The following is a 19,025-nucleotide window of genomic DNA, read 5'->3' on the forward strand; positions in this document are numbered from 1 at the left end:
CCTGCTGGAATCTTCTTTTCATGTTTTAAACGTGTGAGTCTTGCACACTCGGTATTCACTTTGTTTCTGCTGCACCTGTCGACCGTTTAAAACCATTGGATTTTGGTTTTATCATAAACTTTGCCCTCTGCGTATGCCATGAAAGGAATGATTACCCAAAATGGTACGAGCAGATGGCAACGTATACAGTGCATTTTATAAAGAATCATTTACTCCAACCTTGAGTTGATCAATAATAATAATAATGCAAGAACGTGCTGTTTATTGTGCATGCATCATACATTCTATGGACATACAGTATATCCACTTACCGATGAATCGAATAGTCATATCCAGACACTGTGTCTACACACACAAACACACACTTAATGGGTGTTTTCCAATCAGCATCTGATTCTTTTGATTTTTTTAAACCACAAGAGAAAGTAGCTTCTGAAAGTTCAAACTCAGTTATGGTAGAAACGTTCTGCTCTACTTATTGTGAGCTGGTGGAACCGCATATGACCTGGAACCCAGTCAAGCTCAAAATGAAATTACCACACTTTGTCACAAAGGAAATCATTTGCTGCCAACTCAAGTCGCTAGCTGTCGAAACAGTGTTTCCCTCAGGCTCATGCGTGTCCATATCCGTGGGTCCAATTACTGTCTTTGGAGAGACACACAGGAGAAACCAGTAAGCGAACAAGGTGAATGCATGAATTCCTCATCACTGGTGTTAATGGACATTTACTGTAGAAACCAATGCAATTCTGCAGTAAAAGTTCTAACACCAACATTTCTCAAGATTTAGGATGATACATAGTCGGCCTCCAATCACACTCCAGAATAACCTCAGATCCCATTACTGCTGAAGATCCAATGCTCTGCATGTCTGTGTCTGCATGTGTCTTCAGGTGAGCACACATGCCTGCCGTCTCCTGAAACAACACAGCATTAAATCTCAAAGTCTTAAAGCGACTGAGGCAACACACTGACACACGGACACGCTAAGAGCAGATTTTTTTTTCCTTTGAAATTAGTTCCAAAAATGAGGAAATTGTGTCACTGACATTCAAATACCATGGAAGAAGGGCTGGCATCAAGTTATTTAGTGATTTTTAGTTTGGCCTGGTTGTTTTTATTTGGCCTGTTTGAATAATCACTTCTCATCAACAACACGCATTCATCAATCCCCTCTTTACGCCGCTTGGTCCAATTATCTTTAAAGGTCACAGAGAGCCCTGTGAGAAAATAATGGGTCAATAAAGAATTTTTGTACAGGCAGCCCACAGATTTATTTCTGGGTTGGTCGATTGACATTTACATGAGAAGTAAAGCTTATTCGAGACAAAGCAAACAGCATTCTCCACTAAGCTGTTTATGATCCCTGGAGTCTGCCTCAAAGCAAAGACTGGTCCATTACGCACTAATAGCCCATGGCTCTGCTCGTAATAACGACATCTCAATGTGTCCCAGAGCCATGGAAACTAGAAAACACTACCAGAGACCTTGGTAATAATGGAAATGGGTTCTTGTGCTTTTCAGTGGGTGTGAGCTTAAGTGATACCCTGCAATTAACTGGAGCGCGTGTGCGTGTCTTTGGGCATGTTTGTGTGTGTGTGTGTGTGTGTGCATGTGTGCAGATAACCCAGAGTGTGTTAGAGATGCTGTTACCACCCATCTGTTGCCATAACAACCGCAGCATCCCCACTGTTTAGTGAGTGGGCTCAATGACTGACTGGAGGGCAGTCTGGCTTCTGTTGTAACTTCTGGAAAAGAATGAAAAGTCCTTGATTTACCGAAGTTGTGAACTCTTTGAGGCTCACAGAGTCCGTTATTCAGAAACATTTGACAGTTGGAGGAGTTTCCGACAATGTCAATATGATATAAATGCTGCTTCCTTTCCTCTTACACCAGAGAGATTGCTAAAGCTGTTACTTAATATATTTATTAAACTTTGAATCAGTTTAACAACGTAAATTACTTCTTTTTTTCACTGAGAGGAGCTCTGCTGGGAGAATCTGAATTTAAGGCACATCCACATTAGCACAACACTCTGCGAATGGTTATTCCATTCTTACTAAATGTCACAGCGACGAGTAGTTTTAATTAATGCAAAATATCCCGCTAAATACTTCCTAAAACCATCAGAGGGTAGTTTTTCGCGTGGCAAATGAATGGTTTTAACCTTCCGTTGACGCAACTCACTGTTTATACGGCTCTGGTTTTGACGTCACACACGCAACGCGGTCGGTCCAATCAGGAGAAGCGTTCCTGAAAAGCACTTCCGCACATGTGACCCAACTGACATGGAAGCCTCCATGCGCACATCTACACTGTAACGGCTGTCACCTCGGTCCTTTCCTCTGTTTTGTCTCCGTGTTTCTGGGGATATGAGGTATTTACTCCGTCTCGGGCACTCGTTCGCCCGCCTCCACGTCCGCTTGTGTCACCAGAGTGTTTACAGCAACCATGCGAACCCACAAAGACTGGTCGTGGACCTTGGGGAGAAGTAAGTGTACTTTCCCGGCTTCCTCTCCCTTCCAGTGACTGTTAACGAGCGAGGCGTGACCTTTTTTTCACCCTCTTCAGGCTGATTCTTTCAGACTCCATCTGTCAAAGCGTATCCGTTGTTTTTTCAGTTCTCGCTTGCTCAAAATCAGACTATTGGGGTGAATTTGGGCACGAGAACACAGCGTTACACAATGCCATCTAACTGCCTGTAAAATAGGTTTTTGGTTTTCCATATTGTACCATGATGTGTGGCGGTGTGTTTCATTTTGTTGTAGGAAACTTGAGATCTCTTCGGGGAGGTTTGCTAGATTTGCCGATGGATCTGCGGTGGTACAGGTACAGAAAAATCCAGGTGCATGAATTTGCAGCACCTGGAGGCTTCTAGGACATAATTTCTGATCCATATTCTTTTATAATATGTTTACACTTTACTTGCATCTCATACCATTTATTCTATGTATCTACTAGTCATATTATCAGGTGTCTGTTCTTTGCTCCTCCTCAGATTCCTCCTGTTTAGGTTATGTGAACAGCATTTATAATCCTGTCATTTTTCGCTTTCAAAGTGAAATTGACTTAGTCTGATTCTAAATTAACAGAAAAGATCATTTTGTCATTTTAAGATGTTTGATCTTATTCGTGATTTATTTATATGACCTTGTGACCTCGTTCTCCTTCTGAAGCTGGGAGATACCTCTGTGATGGTGACGGCTGTGAGCAAAACCAAACCTTCTCCGTCGCAGTTCATGCCTCTTGTGGTATGTTTTCTAACATTACAGTAAAACGTCCACCACGTCTTTATTTATTGACAGAGATAGTGGGGTTTTTTTTTTTTTTTTTTTTACTTGATAAATATTTGTGAGTGAATGTCGCCTCTGATTGACAGGTGGACTACAGACAGAAGGCAGCTGCTGCGGGGCGAATCCCCACCAACTATTTGAGGCGAGAGATGGGCACCACTGACAACGAGATCCTCACCAGCAGACTCATAGGTGGGTCGACAAGAACGTATCTTTTGACATGTATCTGTGTGTGGATGTGGCCTTGGGCTCTTTGACTAAACGCTAAACGTTTCCTCATGTTTGTGTTGCTCAGACAGGGCGATCAGACCGCTGTTTCCTCAAGGCTACTTTTACGATACTCAGGTCAGCTAAGTTGCACCTTCTCACCCTTGCGTGGCGACAGTTTAGCTCACTTTTGCTTTTCGAACACAGATGATATTGATGTGTATCTTCCTCCAACGTTTTGTGTGTGTGTGTGTGTGTGTGTGTGTTTTATGTCTCCTCAAGGTCCTTTGTAACCTGCTGGCAGTTGACGGTGTCAATGATCCAGATGTGCTGGCTATAAATGCAGGTGAGTTAAATCTCGGACGTGTATGTTTTCCACTGAGCATTGAGGTTTCTCATCCTTAAACAAATTTTTTTTTGTGTCGTTATAGCTTCTGCTGCTCTGTCCCTGTCCGACATCCCGTGGCACGGACCCATAGGTGAGGAACATTTTTAGGCCTTTTCATAAGATTTCGTGCCCTTTTTGATGCCTGTTTTCACGCGTTCCTTCCTCCTCAGTTGCTGGTAAAATCTAGCTTGTGCGTCCGTGTTTGTGCAGGTGCTGTGCGGGTGGGCATGGTGGACGGACAGATGCTGATCAACCCCACCAGGGCAGAGATGACGTCCAGCAGTCTGAACCTCATTGTGGCAGGAGCTCCCAGCAGTCAAGTGGGTAAGTTGGTAAAAAAACTGTTGCTGCTTATGAATCTGTTCACACCAGGGAGTTATTTATAGTCAGCTGTTTCCGATTGACATCGTTCTCCACAAAGTAAGGATGAGATTACATCTGGCTAAAATCCTAAAGTCAGCCGTAATCATTTAGCCATAATATTTCAAAAACGAAGGAGGGAGAGATTTGTGACTTGTGTAAAGCGCCGGTCCTCTGACAATCATGTGACTCTGGTTGGATGTGACTCTCTGTGTGCCAGTGATGATTGAGGCGTCAGCGGAGAACGTTCTGCAGCAGGACTTTTGCCATGCGGTGAAGGTGGGAGTCAAACACACCCAGCAGATCATACTGGCCATCCAGCAGCTGGCGCGAGAACAGAAGATCACCAAGCGCACCCCGGTCAGGATCTTCTCCGCCCCGACTGACATGGTGGAGCACGTTCGGCAGTAAGACGAAACTCAACTCGATCATTTCCCAAATAAAACTTTAGTTCAGGATTTTGAAATTGCCTGGCGATGAAACCGTCAGACATGTGTTCATCTGTTTTGTATGGTTTTAGATGTTGGTAACAGCTTGTTTTTTTCTTTTTCATCCTCGCAGATTGGCCTCTAAGAAGATCTATGCGGTTTTCACCGATTACGCTCACGATAAGGTAAAGTCTGTCGCTTCTTTAATTGACTAAAAGCGGCTCGAATCGCTGACGTCTCTCCTCTCTGGGATATGACCATGTTCATGTACCTTATCTCCTGATAAGTTCACGGAAGAATCTCCTCATGATCCTTGTTTTAGATTTCAAGAGACGAGGCAATCAACAAAGTCCGACTAGAAGCCGAAGAGGAGCTAAAAGGTAGTTCGTCGTCATATTTGTGTTTTAAAGTAAGCTGTTTCAAAAAGAGTTGCAACCCCCTTCACACAAAAACATTCACTTGGTTGTACTTAAATCTGTGACCGATGTCATTAATGTAATTTAATGTCGTCCGTGTGTAGAAAGGTTCCCTCAGGCGGAGCACTTTGAAATCATTGAATCCTTCAACACTGTGAGCAAAGAAGTCTTCCGCAATTTAGTTTTAAATGAGTTCAAGAGGTAAGCAATGTCACTCATACAGAACACTGTCGCACGGTGTGCCTTTTGTAACTGGATTTCTTGAGTTATTTTCAATTCGTATGCGGTGTTGTAGATGTGATGGGAGGGAGCTGACTGCTTTGAGGAACATTTCCTGCGACGTGGACCTCTTTAAACCGCTGCATGGCTCAGCTCTGTTCCAGAGAGGACAAACGCAGGTAGGAACACGGCAAAGGAAGCTGGATTTTCACAGATGCATTTTGTGAAAGCCAAGACCCGATTGCATTCCAATTTACTGTGTTTCCTGCAGCTGTTAAAGATGAAATACTGGGTTTTGTAATGCATGCAATAGGAGGAGAAGGATCAGCGAGGGTCTGGAATTTTATTTTTTTCTGTGGTAAAGCCTCTCTTTTAACAAAGAATGTTCAGTCCGCTTTGTTTTTTCTTTTTATAGGTCCTTAGCAGTGTCACATTTGACTCACTGGAATCCAGTGTCAAAGCAGATATTATCACCACAGCTTTGAGGTAAAGTTGTCACCCATGTCTTTATTTGAATGTCATTGCACACAGGGCTTCATGCAATGTGGCAGACTAAATTACCCAAACAGACAAATAGATTAAAGAATCATCCTTTTCTCTCTGCAGCGGCGTCAAATCCAAAAACTTTATGCTTCATTATGAGGTGAGTGAAAAAACAAATAATAATAGATGGATGATTCTACATACTTCAGTGAAGGTCCATGCTCATACTGTGCACCTATTGGATAATTTCTAATTATAATCCTCTTTTCCTTCTGTAAAACAACGCTGGTAATAACGTCTGGTTGATTGTGACTTAAAAGTCAACATTGCCTTTTGATTTCAGTTCCCTCCGTATGCAACCAATGAGATTGGAAAGATGGGAGGCATCAACAGGAGGGAGCTGGGACATGGTTTGTGTTAAAAGTTCCTTCTCCTCGTCGTCTTCAGGGTGGGCTGACAACTCATCAAGAGTCATCGGGATGAAGATGTGTTAGTGTGTGTTTGTGTGCATGTGTATTTGCTCATGTTAGTGTGTGTGTATTTGTTCATTTTCAGGGGCTCTGGCTGAGAAAGCTCTGAGACCCATCATTCCTAAAGACTTCCCTTTCACTATCCGGGTCACGGCCGAGGTGCTGGAGTCAAACGGTGAGTGTTGGGACAACGTTTCTGAAGAAGAAAGGGCATCATGATAGACCGGATATCTCAGACTGGAGCCTCTTCATCTTCTTTATCTCCCCTCAGGATCTTCCTCAATGGCTTCAGCGTGCGGAGGAAGCCTCGCTCTAATGGATGCAGGTACGAGCTCTTTCACATTTGATAATCTCTACAGAAATGAAATATGCATATTTATTATCTTGTAAATATGCTGATACTACCAACACCACTCAAAGAGAGCAAAACACTCGACAAGATCACGACTCTTTGCTCCGAAATAGTTGAACGATTTCTCTGATGACATCAGGACGGCAGAGAGCCTTCACATCTTCCACCACACACCTCTTCAGACTACACCTCGACTAAAAACACTAACAAATTGTAGCACTTAATTTACACTTATAATGGCTCTTATCTATAACAAGTTGTAAATCGGCTTATTTGATGAAATAGCACTTTCTTGTTCTTTGAGTTTGTATCTATGGTGGAGTAAGAGAGTAAGTCGCTTTGGATAAAAGCCTCAGCTAAATGTAATGTGATAAACCAGACTATTCTATCCCGAATTAATTAATTAATTAATTAAAATTAAACTGATGTTGCAGTCAAAGTCTATGATCGTATGATGTCTAAGGTTAGCTCTGCGGCAGCCAATTACAATTCAAAACTGTGTTTTAAGAATTATCATTATGCTCCTCTGAAACGGTTCAAAGATGGATTAATAGGATTGGGGTCGCTGGATTAAGTTGTGTGTTTTTATTCACACAGTGAAGTGGGTTTTTTTGTGCTAATATGTCTGCATCTGTGTCTCCCAGGTGTTCCCATCTCTTCGGCTGTGGCAGGTGTAGCAATCGGCCTCATCTCCAAGGCCAACCCGGAGAAACCCGCTGACATCCTAGACTACAGATTACTCACTGATATTCTGGTACGTTTTGAAGTGTGACCAAATATGTAGAAAAGGAAGGAAGAGTTTGGTTGAGCAGGACATCCCTTTGAAACATTCTCACTAAATGACGTGAATGTGAGCGAACTGTTGTTTCCTAACCAGGGAATAGAGGATTACCTTGGAGACATGGACTTCAAATTGGCAGGAACAAACAAAGGCATCACTGCTTTACAGGTACAGGTACCGGTCTTCTAACAGAACAAATGGTTTTAAAAAAAATGAAGCGAGGGCTCAATCGCTTAAAACTAAATAAATGTATTTGGTGATATTGGGATAAATGAATAAACTTGACTTGTTGAGCTGTTATTTCTGCTATCGTCCTTTTGGTTCATCTTGTACACTTATTCCACCCCCAGGCCGACGTGAAGATCCCAGGTCTGCCTCTCAAAGTGGTCATGGAGGCTATCCAACAGGCCACAGGTGAGCAGCAGAACATTTAACCCAAATGAATACGCGGGAACATATTCGGCTTTATGGACTTTTTTGTTTTTAATATTGTGCTCCAGTTGCAAAGAAGGAGATCTTGGCCATCATGAACAAATGTACAGCAAAACCTCGAGAGACGAGGAAAGAGAACGGACCTGTTGTGGGTAAGCTTTGTGTTCTAACATCCGTTGTGTGTTGGTGTTTCTGTGTGTAGGACTAGTTGAGTTGGATGAGTAGCGGATGGCATGTTGGATACAATGAAGACAGGAGGCCAAAACAAGCTGCCGAGTATTTGCTCTTGGCTTGGAGGAGAGAACGTAACTTATCATGAATACTGGGTTTCCAAAAGGAATGCATTTTTTTACTGTGAAGGAAGCTGACGTTTGGCGGCGTTTTTCTTCTGCCTCCAGAAAATGTCCGGGTGCCCGTTTCCAGACGAGCTCGCTTCGTCGGTCCGGGCGGCTACAACCTCCGCAGGTTACAAGCTCAAACAGGTGACGAGTCATTTAAAGGTCATAACCAGGATCCTGATCTCTTTGTGAATGTAGTACAGACTCCTTCCCACACGGTTTAAACGGGTAATTTGTTGGTCTTCTTGAGGTGTGACGATAAGTCAGGTGGACGAGGAGACTTTCTCCGTGTTCGCTCCGACACCCGGAGCCATGAGCGAAGCCCAAGACTTCATCGGGGAAATCTGCAAAGACGACGTGAGTCTCCGTGACTCGTTGGGAGCCGCTTTTTAGACGCCGCGCGTCGCACAAAGAACACTCACTGCACCGCGTCCCAGGGATCTCAACACGAGGCTGCTGGCGCATGTGTGCACATCCATGGCTGGTCACATGCATGTTTATTTGGCTTTGTTGCAGCAGGAGCAGCAGCTGGAGTTTGGTGCCATCTACTCGGCCACCATCGTTGAGATCAGGTAAAGCAGTGAACTGCAGCATTTGATGCCAGTTATTGGCAGTTCTTACACTTTAAACACGAATCAAACCTTTAGCCTCCTTCCCTGCTCTGCTTCAGGGACATTGGTGTGATGGTGAAACTTTATCCCAACATGAGCGCTGTTCTGCTGCACAACTCCCAGCTGGACCACAAACGGGTCAGTGGACCCGGGCTTCCTAACGCGCGCCAGAGGTGTTTGAACATGAAATCCAATACTTAACGGTGACTTCTTTTGTATTTCCCTCCCCTCCTTTTTTTTTTTAGATCCGACATCCAAGTGCTCTGGGTTTAGAGGTGGGACAGCAGATACAGGTGCGTGTCACTGCCTGCAGCCTGTTTAGTCAAATGTTGCCTCCTGTGTGTTTTTTTTTTAATTTATAATGGGCTCATTGTCTCTGACTGGACTTTTGCTAACAGGTCAAGTACTTCGGACGGGACCCGACAGACGGCAGGATGAGAATTTCGCGGAAGGTGCTTCAGTCCCCTGCTGCATCTGTTATCAAAACGCTGAGTGAGAAACAGAGCATCTCCATGGGCGCAGGCGACGGCCAGGGGACGACCCCCGATTTGTGACCCCGCCAACACGACAGGCTGACTCTGTGCAGTTCTAACAAAGTGGATTGAATAAGGCTGCATTCTGCCACAAAGCACTTCTGCTGAGAAATCATGCAAAACAAGAGACGGGTTTCCCCTGCTGTGGTGGTATTGATGTGACTGGAAGGAACCGCCGCTGATCCAACGCGACGTCCTGCCGTCATCAGTGGATATCCACCGACTGGAAAGAACGCTGAGCAGGAGACAAGTTTTATTTTGAAGTTTACCCGTTTTTTTTACCTCAGTTATAATTGACGATATCAAGCAGTTTCCACCGTGCAATGTATCTATGGTCACCTAATTTGTGTGTGTCAGTGTTCATACAAGTCCTCTAAGCTTCCGGGGCCATGATATAAAACACGATGTAGAGTTTTAAAAACAAAATTCTCTTTACTAAAGGTTTGATTTGGAGTATTTGTGAGTGATCTGCAAATGAGAAAAGTACTGGTTGCTTTGCATTGTTAAAATTCACAACAATGAAGCCCAACGTTGAGATGTTGACAAAGAAATATGCATAATTACCAGAGGGTGTACAAGTATTGGGAAATTCTCATGTCAAGAGAGGCGGTGTCTGGATCTGGTGCCCCACACGCTGAATTTGTAGTCAAACCTAATTTGTGACTGATAATATTCACCAAATCAATATATAATCACCATTGGGTGAATAATTTTATACAATTAATGAAGCTAGTTTAATGCATTTGTTCACCGAACGTGGCCAGTTGTATAAGACATGTCTCACCTTGAATGGAGGAATTACAGCACTTACTGCAGCATTCGGGGTGTTAATAAACTGAGGTGTATTAAAATCGTGTGTCTGTTTAAGAGCTCTCTTGTCCAAGATGTTCGAAAACTTCTCTTACAAATAGTAAATGAGTTCTGTGAGTCATTGGTTTTTATTGTGATTATTTGGATTCCCAGCTATATCTTCACATACATAGTTAAACATATACTGATATTTAAATATACTCACATGAGTGCAACAATTCCTGGCGCCTCTGTCTGCTTATACTTTCTGCTGCTATGACGTTCTCCCGTCTGTAGGGGGCGCATTGGGCGCTGCGGGTTCGCTATTGGATGAAGTCGCTCGGGGGCGGAGTCCCCGCGGCAGTTAGCGCTTGATTGACGTTGAAGAAGAAAAAGAACACAAGATCGGATTACAAGATGGCGGTCTGTGGACGTTAGCAAGAAGGCCGTTGGAGTTGTTGTGTTCTCTGTAAAAAAAAAAATATTACTGAGTGATAACAGGCCTCCTGGTCGAGTAGTTTCACACCGTGAACGTAATGTGTTTACGAAATATCCACTGATACATTGCACTGCTGTTGTGAACTTTACTGAGTGCATGTTTTATAACATGCGGGTGGACACAAAGTTAACAAGTCGAGGCTAGGAAAACGCCAGACGGGGGTGAGGTGATAGCTTGTTAGCAGACCGCTAGCCAGCTAGCTCCGACTCGGGTAACTATGTCGGACACACGGCGGCGGGTGAAAGTGTATACGCTAAATGAAGACCGGCAGTGGGACGATCGGGGTACCGGACACGTTTCGTCTACGTTTGTTGAACGTCTGAAGGGAATATCATTATTGGTTCGGGCCGAATCGGACGGTAAGTTAGCAGTTAGCACAGCCTCATTGATCTAACGTTGGCTAGCATTAGCACGCTAACTTCTTGTAGTTCGGACAATGTTATGTGCAATTTGCCACTATGTGTACTTGGTTATATTACTGGCATTGCGTATTTGAGTTAGCCGAGGCGTTTTATTCTAGTGTTTCCCGGCCGTAGGCAGGGCCAGTATTCGCAAAGCCCAGAGATAAAATGAAATAATTTATTGAATAGCTGCTGCTAGCAAGCTCGTTAGTTTAGCAGGCGACGTGATCTCGGTAGCATGGGGGGGCCTTCGAAGTCTTGCCTAAAATGTACAAACTTCTTATAACTCCGAATAGCAAACCGCTCTTGGTCCACGCGAAGATCATCCCCCAAAAATAATAACGTGGGAGAACTTTAATCTAGCTATAATAATCCCTGCGTTGTTAGGGGACTACGTACACATTTTGAAACGTTTTTTATTCAGCGTTTCACATTGGCTACTTAGTGTTATAAACCCTCTGAATGCCGCACATGTTAATTGACCGTAATCTCCAATAATTGGTTACGTCACATCATTGGGTTGTCTTTGTTGTGAGCATGGGCTCGGAGATGAAAAGTTACCCAAGTCTTTGTGTTTTAGGATCTCTACTGCTGGAGTCGAAGATAAGCCCGAATACTGCATATCAGAAACAACAGGTAAGATTAGACAATCCCGAGTCTGGATTAGCTGCAAAGGGCATGCCCATGAGTACCTCAGCATTTTCTTAATGTAATCACTTTCACGCTGAGTCCTGTTGATTGACAGGTACTGCTAGACAGATACAGTGCAGACACTGGTGATTCACTATCTTGTCCCAGTGTAAACCCAGACACAATACCAGTACACTTGTTTGCACAGACCAAGATACATTTGCAACATGAATGTCACATTGTTTAAGTTAATAAAGGAGATGCTAGAGAAAGTAACAATGAATCATTTTGAAGGACACCGTAGAACTTTTATGTGTATTTATGATGCCTTACTCTTTGAGGCGCGTTTTGATAATGCAACTGTGCTTGACTGTGTCTTCTAAATAAGATAAACATTTCTTTTGTATACAGTTTGATGTTTTCTTTTTCCTCCTCCCAGGACACACTGATTGTCTGGTCGGAAGCAGATAATTACGACCTTGCCCTAAGTTTCCAGGAAAAGGCTGGCTGCGATGAGATATGGGAGAAGATTTGCCAGGTAATTTGAATCCAATTTTTTATTTTTGTTTTTTAAATTCCCTTACTAGGGAGTAAACAAACGGCAGACTTTCTGACTTGCTGAGTTTTATTGACACAACCCCAAGAGGCAGTACATTTACACTTGTATTTGAATTATTCCCTTCATATCTCCAAGGTTCAAGGCAAGGATCCTGCCCTGGACATCACCCAGGACCCCATTGATGAGTCTGAAGAGGAGCGCTTCGAGGAGATTCCGGAGACAAGCCACCTGGTGGAGCTCCCTCCTTGTGAGCTCAGCCGACTGGAGGAGATTGCTGACCTGGTTACCTCTGTCCTGTCTTCGCCCATCAGGAGGGAAAAACTTGCCCTGGCTCTGATGAGTGAGGGCTACATCAAGAAACTCCTGGGTCTCTTCAGGGTATGCGAGGACCTGGACAACAGGGAAGGTCTACATCACCTCTATGAGATTGTCCGCGGTGTCTTGTTTCTCAATAAAGCGGCACTCTTCGAGGTGATGTTCTCTGATGACTGTATCATGGATGTGGTGGGCTGCCTCGAGTATGACCCTGCGCTGGTTCAACCTAAACGACACCGGGAGTTCTTGACCAAGACAGCCAAGTTTAAGGAGGTGATCCCCATCACAGACTCTGAGCTGCGGCAGAAGATCCACCAAACCTACCGGGTGCAGTACATCCAGGACATCATCCTGCCCACACCATCTGTTTTTGAGGAGAACTTCCTGTCCACGCTCACCTCCTTCATCTTCTTCAACAAAGTGGAGATTGTCAGTATGTTGCAGGTAAGGAACCAAAGCAGGTAACTTGGAGGCACATTGAGTCGTTGTCTTTTCTGTACTAAATTTCTGTATCTGCAGAATGTTTTCGATTGAATTGCCACTGACTCAAAATTGAGTGATGTGCACGTGTGTGTGCGCGCATCAAGTTTTGTATTGTGGCGGTTATTCAAATATAAAAGAATAAAATTATTTTTGAAAGGTGTTAAGCTCTATTTTATTCAATGTAAGTGGATTTTCTATGTTGAGTCAGGTGTGGATTAAAAACAATTTGTACCATGCAATACTTTTATGATGCAATCTGGGCTTTATTGTAGGATGTAGAAAACTGGAAAATGAAAATAATGTATTTCAGGGCTAATGAGAGGTTTAAGAATATTGGTGTTTTTGAAATGGCTCACTTTTTTCCAATTTTCTTTTGGGGATTTATAGTTGATGAAGGTGAATCAAACAATCCAAGGCTAATTTTGTATTTTGGGGGGGGGATTTTAGCCTTTTATTACTTCAGCGGCTAGATTTTTAAACTTTTTCATGTGCTGCAGGAGGACGAGAAGTTCCTTACGGAGGTCTTTGCACAGCTCACAGATGACGCCACAGAAGACTGTAAAAGGAGGGAGCTCGTAAGTCCAACATTTGTTCAATCTCCCGGCTAGATATGTTTTTGTGTCTCTGAGGTGTGGACTAAAAAAACATATCTTGCTTGTGTATTATAGTACTAATACGGTGATTATGGAATTTATTAATTTTTTTTAGGGTCCTGTTTGCCAAAATTTGTCTGCTCAACCGTTTACGTCTTTTTTCCCCTCTAAATTACAGGTAAACTTTGTGAAGGAATTCTGTGCTTTTTCACAAACCTTGCAGCCACAAAACCGGGATGCTTTCTTCAAAACTCTGGCCAACCTAGGCATTTTACCTGCTCTCGAAATAGTCATGGTATGTTCTGTTTTAGTTATTTGCCTTGAACTGTGGAAAGATTTTACTGCGTACAATTCCCTCTTTGTTCGGGTCCTTAACTCCTGTCTCCCTCTTGTTCAGGGAATGGATGACCTGCAGGTGAGGGCAGCAGCTACAGACATCTTCTCTTACCTGGTGGAATTCAGCCCCTCCATGGTCAGGGAGTTTGTCATGCAGGAACCACAGCAGACGGACGACGTAAGCCTCTCGACAGTTTCATTATTATCATGTACTGTCCTCATGTTTTTGATTATTTGTATGAAATATTGGATGCTGAGTGATATCCAAACACAAGCTTGGACAGTATGTCCCTCTTCCTATTTTTCCAGCTTTGTACTGCATACTTTGGAAATGAGACTCCTGTACACAAATACTTTTCTCATTGCAAAAAGCCTAAATATGCATGTAAAGATAGAAAGGACATTCCCCAAAAACTAAAAATCAGAGATTTATTTTTTATTCCATTATGTTGCAAGAGGTGTCCATCTGGCAGAGAAAAAACAAATTTGATATGTAAATCAATAACTCCGTTTTGTACTATGATACGTGAAGTAAAGACGTGTAGTATAGTACCGTAAACTTTATAATACGTGATTTTTGGTAGTGTACGGGTTGCAAACTGTTGCAGCGTATCTTTATTGAATTTCTATCTAATATACCACCAGATTAAATATACATCATTTTAACTATTCTGCGGTTTGTTTTTCTTTTGTTCACAGGATGTTCTGCTTATAAATGTAGTGATCAAGCAGATGATTTGTGACTCCGACCCAGAGTTAGGAGGGGCCGTCCAGCTGATGGGTCTGCTCAGGACGCTCATCGACCCAGAGAACATGCTGGCTTCCACCAATGTAAGCAGAACCCCCCCCCCCCCCCCCCACACACACACACACACACACACACACACACACACACACACACACACACACACACACAGTTCTAATGGTGGCTGGCAACAGAACCACTGACTGGCGGCTGGCCTCGTTCTATTTCTCACAATCATTCTTCCTCCGGACAAACCGAGGCATTGCCGACAAGTTGCACTTCTCATCGACGGCTCTCATCAAATCTGTCTGTTTCCTTACAGAAAACCGAGAAGACGGAGTTTCTGAGTTTCTTCTACAAGTACTGCATGCACGTCCTGACTGCTCCTCTGCTGGCCAACACGGCACATGACAACAACTCAAAAGGTGAGCCGGGGACAGACAAGCCCCAGCGTCTCTGACTGTAAGACTAACCGAGCATGTAACTGACTCACTGTGTCGTGGCCTTTCAGATCTGCAGGAGGGATCCACTAAGATCAAACCCGTCTGTCCAGGTGAGTCACCGCTTTCGCATCATAATTGGATCACTTAAATGTAATAATTATCAATGACACGGCTTGTGTTTGTGTCGGGACTCCAGAGCGTAGTCTAGTGCTTTGAGTGGATTTAGGAAATGTTGCATTGCTCAATGTATTTTATTTCACTTAGACAACTTCCAGACAGCTCAGCTGCTGGCGCTGATTCTGGAGCTCCTGACTTTCTGTGTGGAGCACCACACCTATCACATCAAGACCTACATTATGAACAAAGACCTGCTCAGGAGAGTGCTGGTGCTCATGAACTCAAAACACACCTTCCTCGCTCTTTGTAAGTTCACACACACACACACCGTTCTGCTAGTTTTCCTTTCCTTCTCTAGACGTTCTATCAGTTGTCCTACATTATGTTGACTTTAACTGAGCTGTGGGTCTAACCCCCCCCACCCCCCCATTGTGACTACGCTGTCTGCTCTTACCCAAGGTGCCCTGCGTTTCATGCGCCGGATCATCGGTCTGAAGGACGAGTACTACAACCGCTACATAATCAAAGGGAACCTGTTTGAGCCAGTCATTAATGCCTTGTTGGACAACGGCACCCGATACAACCTCCTCAACTCGGCCATCATAGAGCTCTTTGAGTTCATCAAAGTGGTGTGTGAACGCGCAACAAATGGGTTCGTAGCACTGAAAGCGCAGCAGTTGTGACTTATTCTTCTTTCTTTTCGCCACCATTTGGTCTCTATCCAGGAGGACGTCAAGTCTCTCATTGCTCACATTGTGGATAACTTCTACAAAGCACTTGAATCCATTGAGTACGTCCAGACCTTCAAGGGCCTGAAAGGCCGATACGAGCAGGAGAAGGACCGGCAGAGCCAGAGGCTCAACAGGTCGGTAAACTGATCGAAGAGGTTCCCACTGCTAACTTCATCAAGCGAAGGAGGCTCATTTTAGCTCGCCCCTTCTGCCCCGGTGGATATCCGCACTTCATTAATTAAATGGTTACCGCGCAGATATCGCAGAGACGCGCGGTCGTTGGACGAGGACGAGGAGCTGTGGTTCAACGACGACGACGACGATGACGATGGCGAGGCCGTGGAGAAGAGCCGGATGGAGGAGGAGTTCTCCGACAGCTACGGCAAGTACATGGAGGCCAAAAAAGGTACGCTGCGTTTCTGCGTGTAGAGTATCCCTATCCCAGAATGCAACACCTTTTTTGGTAACATTTTGATCTGTACAACGCGCCGCAGGAGCTGCCAACGGCTCCAACGGTGCCAACAACGGGAAAGCTGCCGTGATCCCACCTGCCTCAGCAGCCCTCACTCCCAACAACGGTTCCACTTCCTCCGTAAAGACCGTCGCTCTCCCCGCCACGGCAGTAGTGAAGGTAATGACCAAGTAACACTCAGGAGGGATACGAGATCAGTGCGGCTTTATTGTTCTGACACCGCGTTGTTTCTCTCCCCACGCTCCTACTAGACCGCTATGGTTGGTTTGGTGGACTACCCTGACGACGAGGACGAAGAGGAAGAAGACGAGGAGGAGGAGGAAGAGCAGTCTCCAAGGAAGCGGCCCCGCCTGAGCTCTTAAGGCGAATTGTCCTCTGTTCGGTCGGATACTTGAGTCCCTCCCATCCTCCCTCCTCTGGTCGTCTCATTGGTCCTCGGCCTGCCTCTGCCACCTGTCTGTCTCAAAGAGTGACGGGCAGAGAGGAGCTCCCACGTCCCCCGGCCCCTCCTGATCTCTGCTGCTCGCTTCTTCCTCAGCGGAAAGCGATGGAGTGTTTTCTCTTGGATAGAAAAGACAAATCAGTCTGTTCCTTCAGCCTGTTGATTTTACCTCTTTTTATAACAGCCTCCTCTAGCAGATCCCTAAAGACCCCACCCCACTTTTTTTCCTTTGTTTTCCTGAGAGGGAAACTCTTCTCACTGCAATCTCACTGCTCCTCTTTTGTAACGCTCTCCCAGTTCTGACCTCCTTCTGAACAACTTTCTCCACCACCACCTCCTCCTTTGCCCTTCCTACGTACCGACCAGAGGGGCTTCGGTGGACGTAACGTTGCCAAGGCGGTTCCCAACTCTGCTCTGTTGTTGTAGCAACAAGAGCAAGGAAGCTGCGGTGCTACAGCAATCCCACAGGAACGTGTCCTCATTTGGACTCTCCCTTCCATCCTTCTCGAAGCCAAACCAGTGAGCTGCAGAGGACGAGGAAGCCTGACCACAACCAGCAAGTGTAGGAACGCTTCACCGGGCCAGTCAGGCTAGCAGGACTAGCCGTCGTAGTGATAGAAAGCTTGACTGGCTGAGGCAGCGTGCGCCTCCCCCCCCCCCCCCCCCCCCCCCCTCTCGTCACAGAACTGTTGGCTTTTGTCAGGGATCGAGGGGATGTGGGCGTCATCGGAGATTTGAATGAAATGTCGAGAGGCGGGGGAGGTCACAAGTGTACCAGGATGAAATAAAAAACTTAGATCCAGAGGAGCAGGACTCAAACCTACGAAAGCCATGGTGCCAATATGGCCATGGCGCACACATAAAACACACACACAGCGTCTCACACACAGGGACTGCGTATGCCAGAAATCCTGTATTTCACAACTTTGTTCAAAAGTACTGTACAGATGTTTTTTTTAATTCTTTTTTTTTTTTTTAAATCATTTTCCCTGACCTGATTTTCAAAGGGGAGTGAGAGAGAGACCTACCTACTTGTGTATTTTTTTTTTTTTGTTGTTGCACAAAGGGTGGGGGTTCCTGTTCACCCTCTCAGTCCATTTGGTTCAATGTAAAATGCAGCGAAGTTGCAAATGCTGGTTTTAAAAATAACGTATTAAAACTGCAGTAAAGTCATTTTTGCAGCCAACATTCTGAGGGTGTCCGGAGTTTTGTATTTTAGTGAATCGAGCGGCATCTTGATGCACACGTTGGGTGACACGCCTGCTTGAGACCCTCAGGGTCAGAGTTCCGTGTGAGTCGGCCCTCCATGTCAGAGCTGTGTAGTGCTGCTAGGGGTTGAAACACCATGAGGGGGGGGGGGGAGGCCTTAAGGTACTGAGAGCTTTGATCCTCAGTTTAAACATCTGTTGATCTCTGGCCTGTGGCGTGGTTTACGCATAAGCAGTTTTTTCCGCAGGTTTGAGAATGTTTCTCCCGATGCATCTTCTCTCCCGCGTCTCACCACAACCACGCTCCAGCGGCGGCTGTACGAAGGGGAGGAGTTACCATTAACCACAAATGCCACGTCACACAGATGTGAGCAGCAGGGCCGGAGCGCTGTCCAGAATATTATTGCCAATAATGTGCTTTCCAGGAGTCCAGCGACTTGTCTTTCCTCCTGTTAGCGTCCCCTCCCCTTGATGAATTTGTACCAAGTGCATTTACTACCACTATCCATTCTTAACATTTGTATGAATTCATTTGATAAGTTTTGAAATTAAATGTGACCCTGACATTGAACTCGTTAATCTGGCTTTTGTTCTGGGATCTGGGAAATCTTCATTTTTCTGTGGTTATCTTTCCAGCAATTTGAGGTACTAAAGGGAAAGACAATTTGTTCAGAGCCAGGAATCTACAGGATTGATCTGTCTTCGTACCACAGTCCAAATGAGAACACGTGCTAGTGAATCCCCATCGGCACGACGTAACTGGCTCAATCTATCGAGATTAAAACCGAAGATGATGACGACTGCAGTTTTATAAACTCACAAACACACGCAGTCTGGGGTTGAGCTTGTGCCTATAAGAATGATTTTTATTAAACAACGTACATGAAATACTGCATTTCTCGTGGAAACCGGCGCACCGTTCCCTCGGCCCTCTTTCGCCATCACAAGAGC

At 44.8% G+C, this 19,025-nt stretch overlaps 2 protein-coding genes across 3 annotated transcripts; both read left to right on the forward strand.

Annotated features, from left to right (window-relative positions):
* The first annotated feature begins 2,279 nt into the window (after positions 1–2,279).
* On the forward strand, positions 2,280–10,258 carry LOC119214550 (polyribonucleotide nucleotidyltransferase 1, mitochondrial). Of its 2 annotated transcripts, none has more exons than XM_037466372.2 (28): positions 2,280–2,491; positions 2,769–2,829; positions 3,177–3,251; positions 3,380–3,485; positions 3,589–3,638; positions 3,783–3,846; positions 3,932–3,979; positions 4,099–4,212; positions 4,469–4,655; positions 4,810–4,861; positions 4,999–5,056; positions 5,197–5,293; positions 5,388–5,490; positions 5,727–5,797; positions 5,918–5,954; positions 6,138–6,204; positions 6,350–6,439; positions 6,536–6,589; positions 7,261–7,370; positions 7,494–7,565; positions 7,748–7,811; positions 7,898–7,981; positions 8,228–8,311; positions 8,418–8,524; positions 8,684–8,739; positions 8,838–8,916; positions 9,024–9,071; positions 9,177–10,258. In XM_037466372.2, exons 1-28 carry the CDS (start codon positions 2,373–2,375, stop codon positions 9,330–9,332), a joined length of 2,313 nt encoding a protein of 770 aa, XP_037322269.2. In that variant the 5' UTR covers positions 2,280–2,372; the 3' UTR covers positions 9,333–10,258. The 2 variants fall into 2 exon arrangements, with proteins under 2 accessions (XP_037322269.2, XP_062422655.1); XM_062566671.1 differs by having other exon boundaries at positions 2,310–2,491; positions 2,769–2,845.
* A 224-nt stretch (positions 10,259–10,482) lies between these two features.
* On the forward strand, positions 10,483–18,645 carry LOC119213836 (serine/threonine-protein phosphatase 4 regulatory subunit 3-like). Its single transcript, XM_037464989.2, has 16 exons — positions 10,483–10,958; positions 11,581–11,636; positions 12,070–12,168; positions 12,325–12,948; positions 13,485–13,562; positions 13,759–13,875; positions 13,978–14,094; positions 14,616–14,747; positions 14,984–15,086; positions 15,173–15,214; positions 15,369–15,527; positions 15,681–15,850; positions 15,947–16,086; positions 16,210–16,358; positions 16,447–16,583; positions 16,676–18,645. Exons 1-16 carry the CDS (start codon positions 10,817–10,819, stop codon positions 16,784–16,786), a joined length of 2,376 nt encoding a protein of 791 aa, XP_037320886.2. The 5' UTR covers positions 10,483–10,816; the 3' UTR covers positions 16,787–18,645.
* The last annotated feature ends 380 nt before the right edge of the window (positions 18,646–19,025 follow it).

Source organism: Pungitius pungitius, chromosome 13, assembly GCF_949316345.1.
Source record: "Pungitius pungitius chromosome 13, fPunPun2.1, whole genome shotgun sequence".
NCBI classification, from domain to species: Eukaryota; Metazoa; Chordata; class Actinopteri; order Perciformes; family Gasterosteidae; genus Pungitius; species Pungitius pungitius.

Coding starts and splice junctions, on each gene's coding strand:
- LOC119214550 (XM_037466372.2), top strand. CDS start 2,373: ATGAGGTATTTACTCCGTCTCGGGCACTCGTTCGCCCGCCTCCACGTC. Junction 5,294..5,387: donor GTTTTAAATGAGTTCAAGAG/GTAAGCAATGTC, acceptor GCGGTGTTGTAG/ATGTGATGGGAGGGAGCTGA. Junction 6,440..6,535: donor CGAGGTGCTGGAGTCAAACG/GTGAGTGTTGGG, acceptor ATCTCCCCTCAG/GATCTTCCTCAATGGCTTCA.
- LOC119213836 (XM_037464989.2), top strand. CDS start 10,817: ATGTCGGACACACGGCGGCGGGTGAAAGTGTATACGCTAAATGAAGAC. Junction 12,949..13,484: donor AGATTGTCAGTATGTTGCAG/GTAAGGAACCAA, acceptor CATGTGCTGCAG/GAGGACGAGAAGTTCCTTAC. Junction 15,528..15,680: donor ACACACCTTCCTCGCTCTTT/GTAAGTTCACAC, acceptor CTCTTACCCAAG/GTGCCCTGCGTTTCATGCGC.